General features: G+C 42.5%; 1 protein-coding gene across 5 annotated transcripts in view; it reads left to right on the top strand.

Annotated features, from left to right (window-relative positions):
* rpap1 (RNA polymerase II associated protein 1) overlaps positions 1-19,543 on the top strand; it is a 92,881-nt gene that overhangs the window by 65,720 nt on the left and 7,618 nt on the right. For all 5 annotated transcript variants that reach the window (XM_072569270.1, XM_072569269.1, XM_072569271.1 and 2 more), the window contains exons 18-23: positions 1,638-1,747; positions 6,192-6,387; positions 9,936-10,082; positions 11,178-11,320; positions 12,515-13,304; positions 14,578-14,754. In XM_072569270.1, coding sequence (XP_072425371.1) covers positions 1,638-1,747; positions 6,192-6,387; positions 9,936-10,082; positions 11,178-11,320; positions 12,515-13,304; positions 14,578-14,754 — 1,563 coding nt within the window. The remainder of the gene's footprint in view (positions 1-1,637; positions 1,748-6,191; positions 6,388-9,935; positions 10,083-11,177; positions 11,321-12,514; positions 13,305-14,577; positions 14,755-19,543) is intronic.

The following is a 19,543-nucleotide window of genomic DNA, read 5'->3' as shown; positions in this document are numbered from 1 at the left end:
ACTGTCACACTCATTTCATGACTTCTGTTAGTTTTTTTTGTTTTGTGGGGTCTGGTTGTGTTGGTGATTATGATCATGGACTGGTGCTGCTCTCAGGATTAGTAATGCAGTGTTTATATCCGATACTTAGAAAGCTGCAATTTGGTTTTGACAAAGTTGAAAGAGGTTCTCACATTTAAATGAGGGAACAGTTGTAAAAACTCAACTGGTTCACTAATATCTTTTAGAGAAAGAAATCTGCCTTTCTCAAATGGTCTAGCCTGTCTGTGATTGCTGTTCCAACCCAACCATCATCTGTATCACACTGCCCAGACCCACCATCTCTTCCTGAGGACAGTTAAGATGGGCAATGTATGTCGCTATTTTCCACACCCTGAGAACGATTTTTTGAAAATTACCTCTGGAAAGAACTTACATTTATGTAAAGTCTTTCATGACAAATTTTCAACAACCAGCAATCAGTCAAACAGCTCAATTTACTTTGGTGGCAATAGTTGTGGGATAAATATTGGCCAGGGCAGTGGAGAAAATTGCCCTGGTTTTGTCACAAGTACGCCCATGGCTTCTTCACATCCACTTGAGAGAACAAATCAGGCTTGGTTTAAGGTGAAAGTTGGAATCTTCAACAGTGCATCCCTCCCTATTACTGTTGTGGAGAATCATCCTGGATCATGTATCTTTGAAATGGGCATTGAGCTCTGACCCAGAGGTGAGAGTGCTGTTAATCTGATTGAAACCTCTGTATCTGGTAAGTATGATAATTGGCTTACCTATTTGGAGTTCTAGATTTTCCCCTCTAACCTAATTGATCATATTAGCAATCATGATTCTACTGCTCGCAGATCACTTGCTGGAAGTCTACATTTTAATCAGTTATTTGTAGCATTGTCTGCATTGTCTTATCACTGCTGTTTTTCATGGTCTCCTACTTTTTTGCCCCTGTCCCTCAGCTTCTCCCCAACCTCTGGCCAACTACTTCTGTGGGTAATTTTTATATATCAAGTATATTGGCACCATGGTGGCTCAGTGGTTAGCACTGCTGCCTCACAGCACCAGGGACTCACCCTTGGTGACTGTGCAGTTTGCACGTTTTCCCTGTGGCTGTGTGGGTTTCCTCAGGGTGCTCTGGTTTCCTCCCACAGTCCAAAGATGTACAGGTTAAGGGATTGGCCATGCTCAATTGCCTGTGGTCTCGAGGGATGTGCAGGCACGATGGGTTAGCCATGTGACATGCAGGGTTATAGGGATAGGGGAGGGGGTGTGTCTAGGTGGGATCCTCTTCAGAGGGTTGGTGTGGACTCGATAGGCTGAATGGCCTGCTTCCACACGGTAGGGATTCTATGATTCTCAGAGATACAGTGATCAGAGTAGCACAAATCCATTTTAACACATGGATCATACTGTCCCCAGCTAAATGCAAATTAAGTAGTATGTTCTGGCTACTTTTTTGTGTAGGTCTGACATGGAATGATATGCTCTGACTTATATTTAATTTGAATTATACACATGATAATGACACCTTACATCGGTCAGGCACAGGCAAGTGGGATGCTATAATGTTCTCCTTGTCTGAGTTGTGGACACATCGATAACTTCTCACTATATTCTAACGCTATTCTCTCTTGAATTTTCCACAGCCGTCCTGTAGATCGGTTGAGTGTTTAGAAGAACTGGAGCAGTTTTGCTCCGGGACCTTTTTTCCATTCCTTAGCCTGCCAGTGTTAGAGAGCATGTTTGAGGATCTCAGGTAAGATCCTGTTTCTTTTGGGGCTGTGAATCCCTACCATTTGTGCAGTTGGATGATCATTGTTTAAGGTCTAATTTGTCTGAAGCTAAAGAGTGGAAGACAGATCAGAAATTTAAGTTTTCAGAGAGCATCAGTTTTGAATACATGTTGGGGATGGAGCGACAGTATTTCATTATTCACACATGACTCAGCGATGGAGCAACCATCTAAGTTCAACTTAGCATGTCATTGTGTCTCAGAATGTAGCATCCTCCATGTATTTTGAAACCAATCAATTTTCCCATCCATCAGCTCAGTTGGGCAGTCATGTTTTCATACTGGCCTTGAATGACATTCATGGGCAGTTATGTGCCAGCTATAGCAGGAGGATGAAGTAATTTTCTTGCAGTATTGTTCTGGGATACCCAGCAGAGTATGTCCTACCTTCAGAATGCTCGTTCCAGGCCAGATCCTGGCTCCTAGTCGAACAATTGCTAAAAAGCAGTATATCTGTGAGGGGCAGGTATCTTTTTTTTATTCCTAGTTGTTGACTACATATGCAGCCACTTTCACCAAACTTCCTCAGTTATTGACTTCCTTCCTGCTTCCTTCCACCCACAACAAAAATGCTATTTCTCAACAAGTCCAGACCTGACGGATCTTTAGACGTGCAAAGACATGAATATGCAAATCAGATGCAGAACACTCAGCCCCTGAACTTCCTCCATTGTTCAATACAATGGCAGCTAATCTAATTGTAACCGAAATTCTACCCTGATAATCTTTCACTTTCTTGGTCATCAGCAATCTGTCCTGTGTTACAAGTATTCAAAGACTCTGCTTTCACCACCTTCTAAGTCCAAAGACTTGGAATACTCTGATAGAAAATGTTCTGCCTCATTCTGCTTTAAATAGTGACAATGTATTTTTAAACCTAACTCTTATTTCTAGATTATTTTCAGAGGACACTTCCTTTCCACATGCAATCTGTCAAGACTTCTCAGAGTCTTACGTTTTATCAAAATAGAAGAACCTAGAAAATAGGAGAAAATGGAGACCATTTGGCCCATCAAACCTGTTCACCATTTAACATGTCCATGGCTTATCCTCCATCTCAGTCCCACTCTCTCCCCATAGCCCTCGACACCACTAACTTCTAGAAATTTATCTGTTTCTTTCTTAGACCTATTCACTGACTTGGCCTTCAGAGCCTAATGCGGTAGAGAATTCCACAAGTTCGCCAACCTCTGGGTGAAGAAAGTCTTCTTGTATAAATCCACAATGTCCAATCATGTTTCCTGACACTGTGACCCCTTGATCTGGATATCTCATCCAGGGGAAACATCATCCTTGCATCCATTTTGCCCAGACTTATCAGAATTATCTACAGTTCAATGGGATTTCCTCTGAGTCTTTTAAACTTCAATGAAAATGGCCCATTTGACTCTCAGACTTTACAACAAACTTACCATCCTTAAATGAAGAGACTAATAAGATACACTGTATCCAAGATGTGGTTTTATTAATAAAGGGAAGCATTTATATTAATTCCCTCCACAGCAAACAATCGCATGCTATTTACTTGCTGTAGCTGAATAATAGCCTTTTGTAATTCATATATACTAGGATGTCCAGATCTTTCTGTATCTCAGAGTTCTGCGATCTCTCACCAAGTCGACAATATGTTTCCTTTCTGTTCTCCCTATAAAAATGGACAATTTCATTTTTACCAACTTATATTCCATTGCCAGATTTTTGCCCACTTATCTATCTCCCTTTGTAACCTACTTATGTCCTTTTCACAACTTACTTTTCTATCTTCTTTAGTCAGCAAATTTGTCAACCATACTTTCAGTCTCTTCATCCAAGTAAATACTAAAAGGCTGAAGCCCCAGTATTGTTGTGTGGAATACCACTTGTTAAACCCTGGCAATCAGAAGAAGACCCATTTATGCTTACACTGTTTCCTATTAGCTCATCAATTTTCTATCCAAGCTAACATGTTACCCTTCATGCCATAGCTCTTATTTTTAATAGTACCCTTCCATGAGACAGCTTATGATCTTCCTTCTGGAAATCCAAGTACAACATGTCTCCCAATCCTTTATCCAAGCACTTGCATACTTCCTCAAAGAACTCCAGTTGGTTAAACATGGTTTCACAAAACCATATTGATTCCACCTGACTATTTTGAACTTCTCGAAATGCTCTGCTGTAACTTCTTTGATAATGGCTTCCAAAATCTTCCAATATCTTCCCACTGACAGATTTTAAGCTAGATAGCCTGGTTACCTGCTGTCTGCCCCCCTCCGTTTTGAATAAGGTAGTCACATTCTCTATCTTCCAATCTAATGGTAACCTTCCCTGAGTCTTGGGAATTTTGGAAAATTAAAACTAATGCTAATTAATTTGCCAACATAATAAAATCCATCAGGATATGGGGACATTTTAGCTTGCAGTGCCACTGGTTTGCTCAGAACCATTCCCCTGGTAATTGTAATTTTCTTGAGTCCTTCTCTCCCTCCATTTCCTGATTTCCAGCTAATTCTGGGATATTACTTGTATTCTTTACAGTGAAGGCTGATATAAATACCTATTCAATTTATCTGTCATCTCCTAATTTTCTATTATTAATTCCCTGACTCACTTCCTATAGGATTATTACTTCCTTTTTTCTAGTTCTTTTTAACATATTTATAGGTATTCTTGTTATCTATTATTTATATTTCTCGTGTCTCGTGTATTAAATTTACTCCCCTTATTAACCATTTAGTTTTTCTTTGCTTTTTTAAAATCTTCCGTCCAATCTTCTGATCTGCCACCGGTCTCCGCACAATTTACACACTTTTTTTTTAGGCTTCATACTATGTTTAACTTTTTCAATTTAACCACAGATGCTGGGTACACCCCTTGGAATTTTTCTTTCTCACTGGACTTTTCTGTTCTGAAATATCATCTTAAATGTCTGCCATTCTGACCCATCCCTTAACCTAAATTGTCAATTTACTTTAGCTACCTCTGTTTTCATGACCTCATAATTGCTCTTCTTTAAGTTTAAAATAGTAGTTTTGAACCCACTCTTCTCTCTTCCAAACTGTACGTAAAATTAATTGATATTACGATTATTGCTATTTTCTATCAATGCACAGTACCAGCTCTGTTCTCCAATCAGCTCTAGAATATACTGTTCAGAACTAGCTCAAAAAAAGCTATGAACTCCTCAGCTAAGATCCCTTTGTCCATCTGATATTTCCAGCCTTGTGTGAAGGTTAAAGTCCCTCCATGATTTAGTTTTCTGATAAGCTCCCATTTTTTTCTTCCTTTTATACTCTGCTGTACTGTTACACAGGAGGCTCTACACTCCCACAAGTGGCATCTTACCTCTGTAATTTCTCAGCTCTACCAAGACTGTTTCCACAACTTGATTTCCTGACCATAAGTCATCTGTATCTATTGGACCAACGTGATCATGAATTAACAGAGACTGCCTCCACCTTTTCCTGGTTTTCTGTCATTCCTAAAAATCGTGTGTCTTTCCGTATTCAGGTCTCAGTCTTTGTCATCTTGCAGCCATGTCCCTTTCTTGGCTTTCAAGTCATGCTTACTTACTAGTATTTCCATTTGCATTCTAAGTTCATCTGTTATGTTTTGAATGCTGCATGCATTTGGATTTAGTTTTGTCCTTTTGCTCGCTTTGTAACCTCTAGCTTTATCTATTGATTTAACCTCTTAGATTTGTGCTCTCTATCCTTTCCTGTCACAGTCTGTTTATCATTTCCCATGTTAATTCCTTTTTCTGTCTTGTTATCTCTACTCTTTCAGTTACCATATCTTCCCAAAACTAATCCCTTGTCTCTACTATTTGGTTTAAAATCCACTCCCTTTTTATGCATGCTCATTGGAACACTGGTCCCAGTATGGTTCAAGTGGAGACTATCCCAATCTTGCAGATCCCACAGGACAGGTGCCAATCCCCTACTTTCAGAACCCACTTCTCCCACATCAGTCATCCATTTATTTCTCTAGTCCTACTTGTCAGTGTCAATTTGCACGTGGCTAAGGTAATAATCCAGATTTTGTGGCCTTTAATGATTTTGCTTTTTAATTTGGTGCCTAGATCCCCATACTGATTCTGTGCAGAATCTCTACCCTTACCCTGCTATATCATTGGTATCTCCATGGACCACAATGAGTGGATCCTCCCCCCTTCACTGCATATCCACTCTAGGCGTGGGCAGATGTCCTGAAGCCAGACAGGCAGTGCAGCCTTGGACTTATGCTCTTTGCCGCAGGTAGTTCACAGTTCAATGTTGTGAGTGCAGCCAGAATGTGTGTTCGGGACACGATTGAAAGTTAGGGGCAACTATATTTGAGTGATATCTCACTGGATCTTGTATCCCCTTTGCCTACAATCTACAGCTGGCACAGTATCAATTTGTGACTAATTGCTGTTGTCTCTCCTCAGGTCACACTCTGCCCTGTGCAACCCGCAGTCCTGTAACCCAGGGCCTGAGACCATCCACAGTCTGGTATCACTGGGATTCACTGGGAGAGAGACTCCTCTTAGCCTCCTGGGGTCCAAATCCCCCTTTGCATTCCTGACTGCAGTGCTTTATATGTTGAACACCATCAGCAGCGTGCACAAGGGCTTGACGGAAAAGGTAAGGCATTTTTATACTCTGAGGGTAAATAACAGCTAGAAGATGGGTTTCTCTTCCATTCCTCTTAGAACACCATTAAAGCTGAAGTTTTTGAGAGTTTAGATGTATAAAACATGCCAAACAGCTTTTCTTTACCTAACCTTGATCTATTTTTAAAATTGGTCTGTTTGTCCCCCACAACCTCATGGTTGGGTACTACGTCCTTGCCTCTCGGAAAATCAAGTTTTGTTTAGTTCACTGATCACAGTCAGGGCAGCGGTGAGGATTTTCACATCCTTTGGCTCAGGAGGGGAATAGGAGCCTTCTCCTGATGCTATCCAGGAATATCAACTGGAAGTTTTTGTCAATAATTAGTCTTGTGCTTATTGGCCTACATTGGTTCCTGGTTCCACAATGTCTTGATTTTAACATGGTCAGGGTTGAAGAGTGATCCAGCACAGTGTGAAGTCACTTTGGCCCAGTGTGCTTGTGTTAGTTCTTTGAATAAGCTAGTTCAATGATCTCACTGTTTAGCCCCTTTCCTATTCAATCTGTAATTTCTCCTCTTGTTTGATGTGTTCAAATCTCTCTGTAGCGTCACCTTCTCGATCTCCCTCATATGTTCCAGCCTTGCAGCTCTTCGAGATCTCTGGGTGCCTCTCCAGTTTTCACTGTGCTGTCCTGGATTGCATGCCTATAGCTAGCAAAGGCGAAAGCTCTGCAATTCATAAATCTGAGTCTTTCCCATTCTCTCCTTAAGAGGCTCCTTAAAATTTAGCCGCTTCTCCAAACATTTGGTCAATTCCTGTAAATAATGTTCTGATGGAATGTTTTACTGTGTTAAATATGTGAAATAAGTCTGAGTTGTTGTACAAACCTGACTGTAGCCCTTGTCCAGAGGATGTAGTCGTCAAGGTTACAGATTTGATTCTTTCTACTTGGTCCAGACCATTCAAGATCCTTAGCACCTCTATCAAATCTCCTCTCAACGTTTCCTTCTTTAAGGAGAACAATACCAGCTTCTCTAATTAAGTGACAAAATTAAGTCTCTCATCCCTGGAACTGTTCTCTGAAGTCTTGCCTGTGCCCTCTCTAAAGCCTTCACCCTTCCTTCTGATCGTCTGGACACAGCGCTTTATTTGAGAATGTAGCCCCATTGTTAGACTGGGTTAGAACAACATTACAGCAAGGCCCCTTGATTGGCACTACATCCACAAACATCCACTCCTTCCATCACCGATGCTCAGTAGCAGCAGTGTGTACTATCTACAAGATGCACTATAGAAATTCACCAAAGATCTCAGACAGCACCCTCCAAACCACAACCACTTCCATGTGGAAGGACAAGGGCAACAGATACATGGGAACACTGTCACCTTCAAGTTCCCCTCCAAGCCACTCACCGTCCGGATTTGGAAATATATCGCCATTCCTTCACTGTCGCTGGGTCAAAACCCTGGAATTCCCTCCCTAAGGGCATTGTGGGTCAACCGACAGCAGATGGACTGCAGTGGTTCAAGAAGGCCTTCTCAAGGGCAACTAGGGATGGGCGATAAATGATGGCACAGCCAGTGATGCTCATGTCCCATGAATGAATAAAAAAAAATTGTTTTGATGTCATGTGGCTTTGAATAATTCGCTAACATCCATTGCCACAGTGAATAATGTACAAGAGTTGTATCTCATGAGTCATTGTGAAAGGACAGGACAGGATGGAATGGTATGTCCACAGGCAACTTCTCTTTATACTACTTATGGCCACATCGTTAAGTACAAGTCTGAGGGATAGGGGAGAAACTGTTTTGTTGTTCTGAAGGCAACCTGGCTGGTGGTGCTGAATGAAAGCTATTTGAGGGAATGATTTTAGTGGGGAGTACTTTGTAGGGAAGCATTCGGCATTGAGCAATCTCCAACTGTAGCTGGACCCACCAGTTGTAGAGATGTTGTAATTTTGAAGTCAGTCACTTGAGAAAATCATCATAACAGTAAGTCCTCATTTAAAGTTGCGACTTTAATTGAAATGACTTCAAGTAAATCACTTTTTAAGCGAATTCTACCCAATAGAACTAATGTAAAGGCTGTGGTTAGATTCTGTAGGACCCTTCCTTCTCAGAAAAAAGAATTCTGCCTTGTAAATTCAAACAATTTGCAATGCTAACTTCCTGTATTGGTAAATGAAATAATTTTAAAAATAAAATAAATCTAAAAACATATGAGAAGTTCATAATGGTAACTTTCCTTTTAAAGTCTCTTGCCAGTAGTACTGCTGTCAAGCTTCCTGGTTGCCACTTGTCCTGGTCAATGTGGACCCTGACTCTCACTGATCCTCTGGTTCACCAGGCTGTCCTGCTCCCTAGCCCACCCACTAGCTGCCCTGCTTCTGACTCACAGTTGAAGATACTCCTTCCTCTTACTGCTCAGTTCTCAAACAATTGAGGTCTTCGACAAGTGGGAGACCTGATGAGAGCTTCGATCAGTGAGACGCTGAGTCAGGGAGAGGAAGGGGCTAGAGGGTCAGCAAAGAGGGTTAGAGAATGGGTAAGGAGCATGTTAGACAATTTGCAGTGAGAGGAAGGCTTTTGGGGCAGGAGGGACTGCACAAAATGGTGCTACAAGTTATGCAGCCTTGTGTCAGATCAGATGCAGATTGCTTTAAGATAAAATTTGCAATGCTAAGGAAGAATACAGGCCCCATTAACTAACCCTGAAAGTGAAACAACATCAAATGGACTTATAGTCGCCAGCCATTTTTCTGACATTTCATATGGTTAAACTTGGTGATGTGCAATCGATTAGCTTTCAGGAATGACTTAGAGTCACTTGATGTATAAATTTCCAGTGCTTCATCAGTAAGCATTAATATTAATGAATGCCGCTGGTTGCACTTAGATTAACACGAGTGGCGATGCTGAATAGATCTCCCTCTTGTCTAATCAGAATAGGTGAATTAGTACTGGTTTGCAGTTCTGACTGTCTTTCCCTCCCCTGAATATATTTATAATTGTTTGTCTCATCCTCGATAGTCAGTCAGATTCTGGATAAATGCAGTAAGGTATACTCTGCAAACTGTGCCCTCATCTGGTCAGGTCATTCTCTGATTAGACCCCATCTCAAATACTTTGTCAGTTCTGGGCCCTGAACCTCATGGTGAAAATATTGACTTTTGGAGGGGATGCAGCACAGATTCACCTGGACTAAAAGAGGTAAGTTATACGTACGGATGGAAAAGATCAGGCTTGCATTGCATTGAATATATAAAACTAAAGGGGTAATCTAATTGGGATGTTAAAGATAATTAAATGAGTTACTAGGGTAGAAACAAGAGACGGAATGTCCAGAATGATAGGAGCAATGTCAGAATCAGAGCTGGGTCATTCAGGGTGAAGGTCAGGAAGCAGTTCCTCACACACAGACTTGTGGCAATCTCAGACTCTTGCCCAGGAAACTTATTCAAAAAGGTCATGACCCAAACAGACTCAAAGAGCCAAGTGGCCTCATCTGATCCCATTAGCTGGTCACTCCCCACATCCCTTACTATTAATCTGTTTCTTCACACGGTTTATTTGCAGTGCTCGTCTGTTCTGTATAGCAAAGGTCTGCGAGATTACCTGGTCCACAGTTGCAGAGAAAGCCCACCGATACACCACCGGTCTGCCTGGCTGCTGCGTCACGAGTTTCACTTTCAGCACTTTGTACTTCAACTGGCTTCCAAGGCAGTAAGTCGCTCCCCTCATCACTTGTTTAACCCACTTGTATTAATGTACTTCAGCTGGAGGCTGTGGATTCAAGCCCAATCCTCTCTCCCATGCCCCACCCCTCCTCACGCCCACCTCCCCATTCTCCACCCCTCCCTCTGGAGATCTGAGCCCATTATCCAGGCTGGCAATGTAGTGCAGTACAGAATAAAATACTGTACCAAAGAGACATCCCCTTGAGCAGATGTAAAAGATGCCATGGGATTATTTTGAATAAAAATAAGGTGCTCCCATGCAGTCCAGTCCAATATTTATCCCTCAAATTCTCCCAAAGAAAACTAGTCATTAATATTTGCTGTTTTGGCATCTAGTCGAGTGCAGATTGGTGGCCATTTTTATCAACATGACAGTAATAACTGTGTCGTGTTTTGAGGTGGTATATAAGTAAATGTTTTTCATCTGAATAGGTAAGATTTAGAGAGATATAGGCCAATTGCAGGTAAATCGGACTAGTTTAGTTTGGGAAACTTGGTTGGCATGGATGAGTTGAACTGAAGTATCTACTTCTGTGCTGTATGACTCAATAAGATCATGACTAGAGTTAATAGATGTTAATGCCGTGGCCAATCCATTGCTTTGAATTACTTCTGACAGACCTATAACTATCAGGTCTTAATAGCTGAAAATTCTCCCTTCAGCCACAACCACGTTTGCAGGAGCAATCTTGGTGAGTAGACTGCCAGATGCTTTGCATATTTAACTGGATGTGGTGTGAAGTTGTCACGCTCACATTAATGATCATAATGCACGTGGAGTCACCTGTGAACACTCCTTTTCAACAGTATCAAAAGATTGTGTGTTAAGTATGAGGTCCGACAGGTAAGTTCTCCCAAGTCAGGTAAACCTTCCTTTACTCCTCAATGCTAGCCAACGTCACTCCTCAACTCCTTACACCTAGACTTGCTCCCCCATCACTCCAGATCCCAGCCTATAAGCCTCAAATCAGTTTGTGTACCCTCCTCGTCCATGTCCTGATTTCAAAACTCCAGCCTTCTCCTTTTCCAATTATTATGTTACATTTTTCAAGACCCTGTAAGCCTCTTTTGCACCTTCCAGATCACTATCAGTCCTCACATTACACGGCAAGCTCCACTTTATCACTATGTTGCTGTCACTTTGCTAAGTCGGCTGCTACCGGGGAGTGAGCATTTGGCCCATGAACTCCTGTCGAGATTGGCCTTTAATCAAGATATGATTCCGTAAGTATCTTGGTGGGAAAATGTGCTCGTTGTTTTTAGTAAGTCAAAAAGAAGCTTTTTTTCTCTTGTGTCACTGGTTTTATGTCTGAGTTGTCTGATGAAAACTTTCCCTCCCTGGTCACAAGCTGAAAGGAGTGAGGGGTGTTGAGTCCACTCTACAGAACTAGCCATAATGTAAAGGAAGGAATTGTTGAATTTCTGTGGGGCGTTCCGGAACTATGAATCATCGCAAAGCACTTTGTAGCCAAATATTTTGAAACGTAGCCGTGTGCAGTGTAGAAAATATGGCAGTCAATTTGTACACAGCAAACTCCTATAAACATCCATGAGATAATGACCAGATAATATACTTGTACTGATGTCAGTTGGGCATACTGAGGTGAGCTCAGCAACTCTTTTTTTTAAATAGTGCCATGTGATCTTTTATTTCCAAGTGAAAAAGATCAGATTCATCCTCCGTTTAAAAGGCTAATTTGAAAGATGTCACCTCTGACTCACCTCTCAGTCCTGTTCTGCAGGAACACTGCAGGTTCATGTGCTCACCTTTGGAATAGGTCGTGAAACCAGAACCTCAGCCAATGCCCAATTTGGCACTAAATTGGAAATGCCATTGAGTAACCACAGGAGCAACTAGTGTAAGATGGGAAAATAATAGACATATTGTGTGGGGGTGGATCAAGCACAATGCATCAAGTTCTGCTTTGCATTTGGCTCATTGTGTCAGTGTTTGATGAGGCCCAGCATAGGGCAACTGACTAGTAGTCTATCCTGAGATATGCCCGACCTTCAGTGTGCTGGAAAGGGTAGGCGATAGAAGCTTTACTCTGTTGCTATTTGACCAGAGTACCTGGCAGAGATGTTCCCCAATGTAAACATCCCTTGTCTCAATTATCACCAAATTTTATCAGTCGTTGTGTTTTACATTTTGCTGCATTTGCAGTGTTTATGGTGTGGTCCTCATGTGTTTGTGGGCATAGTATGGGTCAAATATGCAATGCTTATGGTGTGGGCCACACATAGTTGGGTATGGTATGGGACATATATATGCAGTGTTCATGATCTGGGGCATATGTGAAGTGTGTATAGTGTGTGGAGGGGGTGCATGTGCTTGTTTTGGAGTGTGGGACATGCAGTGTTAACATTGTGGTTTGGGAAAGCATTATTTACTGTGTGGTATGAATGGTGTATTGACAGAGAAGGTAAATCTGGTGGCCCTGAAGCAGAAGATCTCTCCTACATTCTCCAGCTTCAAACAGATGGGGGCACTGCGGAACAAGTTCACTCCAACCCAACTCGTGGAACACTGCTGGGAGCAGCCTTCAAACAGCTTCCCACCATCCGTACCCACTACCTGACTCACTTTGCTCACGTCCAGCCTGCTGTCTTGCGGTCCAAGGCTTCCTACACTGGGCAGAATCACTTGGTTCAATCTGTCCTGCTCCCCGACATGACAGGCTCTCTTCTGCCAGCTGACTGGGCCTTCCTGCCCCTGATCAACCTTTATGACCAGGTGAACCGAGAGGAAATGAAGGGCAAGATGGTAGAGTCGCTTGCTGCCAACTTAGTGGAAATGGTGACCAGCTGCCTCCAGTGGGCGCTCTTGCTGGAGACCTGGCGAAGTGAGCTCTTGCAGGGCCTCCCGCTGGCTGCCAAACTGGCAAGACTCACGTGTGTGTTCCTCACAGGCAATAACCTGTTTCTGGAACCAGGCATTCACAACAACCTGACAGCCCTCCTGCTGATCTACTGTCAGAGCAAGAAAATGGACTCCCTGGACCTGAGTGCCCCACTGCCAGGACTGACCTCCTTTCAGGATCTGTATATTCGACTCCTCGAGCAGTTTGAGAGCGTCTCATTCGGCGATCAGCTCTTTGGCTGCTTTCTCCTGCTGCCCTTACAGAGGAGGTTCAGTACCCAACTTCGCCAGGCTGTTTTTGGGGAGCATGTTAGCGTATTACGGACACTGGGAGTGCAGCTGAAGCAGGTATGTGAACCTGTTTTTAACATATTGAATAGGTGGCTGTACCCAACATTTTTTTGCCGAGTAGACTGGGATTTGGTTGCCAAGTCGGCCAGCACTGGGTCCCTCGACTGGGCAGAGTGGGCTTGATAAACCAATGGTTGTATCGTCTAACCAGCAAAAGCTTATCTATGTCTAAGAGATTAGCCTGGGAGCCCTTGGTGCTGTGGGTATGGGGTGGGAAGAGATGTGTGCTGGACCCTTCCTCTCTAATTAACTGTCATTATTCCTTTAAGATTGGGGTTAAAGTTGGAATAATTTAGATTTAGGTATTATGGTCACAAGTACAGAAGGTCAGGAGTGCAATGAAAAGTGTTTAATGTCACCACACAGCACACCACCTTAAATACAAAGGTACCAGATACAAAAAAAGTAGGTACAAAGTTAAAAAATGTTAAGCATTACCTTCATAGCCTGTCAGAAAATGTATAAATAAGGTAATAATGAGCCGAGGGGTACATTGTCTGACACACACATAGTTTATCCTGGAAGATTGGTGTCAATACAGGGTACCTGGTTTGATCGTCCCCACCCTGATAGTCCCCATGCCACCCACAAAACTTAGAAAGGGAAAGTTCAGATGCTGTTTTGCGCGAAATCCTGGAACTTGTTACATAATGGCAATGTGGGTGTACCTACACCACATGGACTGCAACAGTTCAACGAGGTAGTTCACCATCCCATTCTGGTCAACTGGGGATAGGCAATAGTGAATTAATTAAAAACAAGTCTCTTTTGCTGCATCATTCTATAGGAAACAAAAGAAAAACTTGCTTTGTAGAACACCTTGAATACAAATAATAAATTAGCTCCAGCTAATTCCACAGGAACATGAACAGACAAAAAAACTGACAAAGGGCCACACTAGGGGAGATTAGAAAAATTGAGCAAAAACTTGGCCCAAGAGGGAAGTTTTAAGAAACATCTTAAAGGAACAATGAACTCTGAAGACTGAAAGCTTAAAATAGGGATTTTCAGAGTCGAGAGAGCTGAAGGGTAGATTTCAGTTGTGGAGCAAGCAAAATCTGGATTCTCAGGGAAGGGTTATGCAGCTGGTGAATGTCAGAAACCTGGAGCACCAGCCACCATGAGATTTGGACATTAGGGTCGGGTAGGTAAAGTAAGGTCCTGCTGAAGTTGAGCAAAGGGGTGGTTTGTGAAACTTCTGAGATCACTCCCACAGAAAGCATTCTACTGACAGTTTTCAACCTGCACAACCTCTTGTGTATCAAAATAGCTGCCAGTCCCGTTGGAAAATTACATCCATCCTGCTGAGACTTGCCTGGACCTGTTGCGGCAGTACTTCAAGACCTTGGTGACAGGGACTCTCCGTCTCAGCTGGTGCCCCGTGCTCTACGCGGTGGCTGTGGCTCACGTCAACAGCTTCATGTTCTCTCAGGAGGCTGTGGATGAGGTAAGACATTGTCTGACTACAAATTCTGTATGGTCAGTGGGAATGTTGGGAGGTGATGCATTTTCACAGTTAAGGTATAGAGAGAAGAACATGTTTACTTGACACAGTTTGAAAGATTGTGCAGGAATAGGGGAGACCAGGAGGGGTTAAGGGGGTGGATTCATGTGCACAGATCTTTGGAAGTGGTAGAGCATTTCAGAGTAGTTGTTAAGGCACATGGCATTTTGGACTTCATAGTAGGGGTATTGGGTATAAAAGCAAGGAGGTTATGGTGAACCTGTATGGTGGTCTGATTAGACCCCATTAGAGTGTAACATTTAGTTCTGGTCAGGAAGGATAGGAAATCCATGAGACAATGCAGAGGAGACTTATTATTTCAGCAATGGAGTACTTTAGCTACAAGGTTTGGTTGGAGACGTTGGGTTGCTCATATTGAACCAGGGCAATTTTGGTAGAGGTGTAGAATATTATGACATGTTGGAAAAAAACGGTAGAACAATGGAAGCTTTTCCCCATTAGGGTACAAGAGCTAGGGAGAGCAGATTGAAAGTGTTTGGGCAACACATACAGGCAGTATGTGAGGAAGGTGTTTTTGACACAATAAATGGAACTTGCTGCCTGTGAGAGTGGCGGAATGGAGATGGTTGATAATTTCAAAAGGAAATTAGATGGATGCTTGAGATTGCTCTGGAGAGCCAGTGTGGCCTTTGTGAGCTGAATGACCTCCTGCGCCCAACACCTATATTCATTCCTCACACCTGGGCACATCATTTAGTAGTTTTTTTAGATTCGATTACTTAGTGTGGAAACAGGCCCTTCGGCCCAACAAGTCAACACCGACCTTCCGAAGAGCAACCCACACAGACCCATTCCCCTACATTTACCCCTTCACCTGACACTATGGGCAATTTAGCACGGCCAATTCACCTAACCTGCACATCTTTGGACTGTGGGAGGAAACCGGAGCACCTGGAGGAAACCCATGCAGACACTGGAAGAATGTGCAAACTCCACACAGACAGTTGCCCGAAGCGGGAATTGAACTCAGGTCTCTGGCGTTATGAAGCAGCATTGCTAACCACTGTGCCACCGTGCCACTCACTTCCGCTTAACTTCCACAGGGAAGTTAAATTTAACATTTAATTCGGCAATTCTATTAAATTTTATTCAGCAAAGTGTTTGTTTGTACTTTTCTTATCCCTTCCCTTTTACTTACAAACGCAAGCTGATTTAAGTCCAGTCTAAGTAATATGAAAATGAAGAGGAGCTGGAAAACCTCAGCAGAACTGGCAGCACCTAAAGTCAGAGAAATGAGTTTAAGTTTCAGGCTGGAGTTCAGAAGAAGAGTCTTTTGCGACCCGAAATATTAACTGCATTTCTCTCCCTCCAAAGAAACTGCTTAGTTTCTCCAGCACTTTCTGTTTCTGTCTCAGATTTGCAACATCCCACAGTATAATTTTAGCCTTAGTGAGGATAGCTCACTGGGTTATTGTTTTATCCTTCAAAAGAGTGCATATTGTAAAGAAGAGAACTTTTGGATAGGACATTATATACGTTGGTCCCCTCAGGTGTGTGTCGAGGATCCCATTGGCACAATTTTGATAAAGTGTGGGGCAAATTCTCCCCTGGTGTTCTAGCCAATATTCAACTCTCAATCATCATCTCAGAAACCCATTGGTTGATCATTATTGCATAACTGTTGGCAGGATTCATGATGTTTGCAGATTGACCGTTGTGGTTCTCACATCTTAGCAATTAGCCCACTTTGAAGATAATGTTGTTGATTGATTGTTCTGATCTTGATAATGGTTGACAGCTGACTATTGTACTTTAAGTGCCTGTCAGATTGACCTAGCCTGGACCTCGGGCACTTGGATAGAAGATAAAAATTGTAACTCCTGACTCATTTATTTTAAACCTCCCTGTTCCAATGTCTCCGTCTTCCACACTTTCCACCATTAATATATCTGAGATGATTGGTGTCATTGGCTGCGAACCCAGTTTGATCGCATACCGAGCGCACTGCTGGAATAATTTGTGGAGGATTTGAGCTATCAGGAGAGGCTGAACACGCTGAGGCTGTTTTCCCTGGAGTGTCGGAGGCTGAGGGGTGACCTTATAGAGGTTTACAAAATTATGAGGAATATGGATAGGATAAATAGACAAAGTCTTTTCCCTGGGGTCGGGGAGTCCAGAACTAGAAGGCATAGGTTTAGGGTGAGAGTGGAAAGATATAAAAGAGACCTAAGGGGCAACGTTTTCATGCAATGAGCTGCCAGAGGATGTGGTGGAGGCTGTTGCAACATTTGCAACATTTAAGAGGCATGTGGATGGGAATATGAATAGGAAGGGTTTGGAGGGATATGGGCTGGGTACTGGCAGATGGGACTAGATTGGGTTAGGATATCTGGTCGGCAAAGACAAGTTGGACCGAAGGGTCTGTTTCATGCTGTACATCTCTATGGCTCTATGACTCTAAGTAATGCAAAATTTGGAATTAAAGCTGGGGCTGAATTGGGACTGCAGTGAACTCAGCGTGAGCTGACTGCTAATGGTGTCTGCTTGAGTTAGGTAGGGGATACAGTAGGATTTAAAGATTTGCAGTAGCTAACTGCATTTAGTTAGCATTTTAATGTAGTGAGATGTCCTGAGGTGCTCACAGAAGTGTTGTTAAACTATTTGACTGTGAGTCCATGTAGTGAGGTATGAGGACTGTGACCAAAGAAAAGGGAGAGATTGATGAAGGGCATTTTGAAGCTGAGAAGCCAGCCACGTGAAAGAATTGGACTAGAACTCAGAGTTAGAGGAACACAAAATTGTCAAGGGTTTGTAGAAGAGGAAGGAGGCTACCGCAAAAGGGAGAGACAAGACCAAGAGGGTAGGGGTGCAATTTAAGCAGGGGAATTTTGAATTCAAACTGAAAGAACTGCGGATGCTGTAAATTAGAAACAAAAGCAGAAGTTGCTGCAAAAACTAAGCAGGTCTGTCGGCATCTGTGGAGAGAACGTCCTGGGGAAGGGTCACCGGACATGAAGTGTTAAGTCTGATTCCTCTCCACAGATGTTGCCAGACCTGCTGAGCTTTTCCAGCAATTTCAATTTTAAGTTCAAGCCTTTGCTGGACTGGGAGTCAATCTGGATGAACAAGCTCAGGAATGGAGGGTAAACATCACTCCACTTACTATTCAGCCTGGTGCTTGAGAAGTTATTGATGCATTGGGTGGGGGGGATATCTGTTGACTGTGGAACCATATTCCTGGAGTAAGGCAAGAAAATTGCATAAAAATTGAAAACGATACAGAGGGGGATTCATTCAGTGGTAGATCAATTGCTCAAGTGTTAGCTTTAGATTTGCATATAAGGTAGCAATTAATCTTTGAAGGTGTCCTTCCGAAAGTCAGAAGTGTTTATGGCTGTCAATTTCCAAGGCACACAGCAGCAAATTCTACAAAGTAGCACTTGTTGGTTGCTCTTGAGTATGAAGATTCCCAAGAGACGGGGTAGACTCTCTTGCCTTCACACTTCCATTCTCTCACCCCCGCAACATCTTCTGGTGTTGATTCAATGGTGATAATTAATTTTTAATAAATGGTTTGTGGAGAAATGATAAACAGTGGTACCTGGTGGTCAGATTGTGCAACTACTGTATGTGGTGCCAAATCCACTCAGGTTGGTCAATTATAAATGTGGAAGTGAAACTCTAAAATGAAATAGCTAGACCAAAAATGTGACAAATTGTAAAGCGTAAACAAGAAGAAAGCTTTTTTAGACAGGGAGTGCAGATGTATACAGATAGTCTTTGTTAGGGTTAATTGGTAAGTGGATAGATAAATGACACAAATAAAATACTATTACCATTATCAATACTATAACGGAAAGTATCAAACAAACTTGATCTACTTAGTATGACATCACACAAAGTTATCCGTGTCCTTCTGAACCAAGTTCAATGATCACCACCCTGACTTAATTTTTTTTTTCAAACTGAGAAATCGATGTGTATCTTGCACAGGATGCTGTTGAGGTTGCAATCTGGTGGTAATGACTAGCTGACTCTGTCCAGAAGTAGAAGCACTCTGTCATAGAAGGGAAACAAAGGCATGCACTAATACACGTATCTTTCCTTGCCGAAGGGCATTTTCAGCATTTCACAACCATTTAAGTAATTTCTAGGGTGGTGCCACTATGGTAAAATGGGAAGTGTAGCCATCAATTTGCCCACACAGAGTTCACACAGCAGCAATCTCATAATGATCAGTTAATCTATTTTAGCAATGCTGGTTGAGAGCGGAGGGAAAACATCCCTTCCTGTCTTCAAAATAACATCATGAGATCTTCTAGTTCCACCCAAGAGAGAGAACAAACAGAACCTCGGTATAACATCTCATTTACAAGACGGCATCACTGACAGTGCAGCACTCCTTCATAACTGAAGTCCAGAATTTGTTTTTAAGTCTCTAGAGTGGACCAGAGGGGTGTGTGTGTGTGTGGGGGTGTGTGTGTGTGTGTATGTGTGTGTGTGTGTGGGGATGTGTGTGTGTGTGGGGGTGTGTGGGGGTGTGTGTATTGAACTGAAATACAAGATTTTGTTTTCTGCTATGTGTGAGCTACAATGGGCCTTGTACCTTAACTAAAAAAATTGAAATAGACTTTTAGGATGTTATCCCGTAGTTGTTGTGGTTATAAGTGCATAAAGTGCCACATTGCATACGTTGGAGCTGTAACTGCGTTCTTTAGCTGACTTGATGGCTGAAATGGCAGCTTTCCATTACCTAGCCCTAACTGTCATA

Source organism: Chiloscyllium punctatum, chromosome 4 (genome assembly GCF_047496795.1).
Source record: "Chiloscyllium punctatum isolate Juve2018m chromosome 4, sChiPun1.3, whole genome shotgun sequence".
Lineage (NCBI taxonomy): Eukaryota > Metazoa > Chordata > Chondrichthyes > Orectolobiformes > Hemiscylliidae > Chiloscyllium > Chiloscyllium punctatum.
Note: the sequence above shows the minus strand (reverse complement) of the source record. Positions and strands in the feature narration are given on the sequence as shown.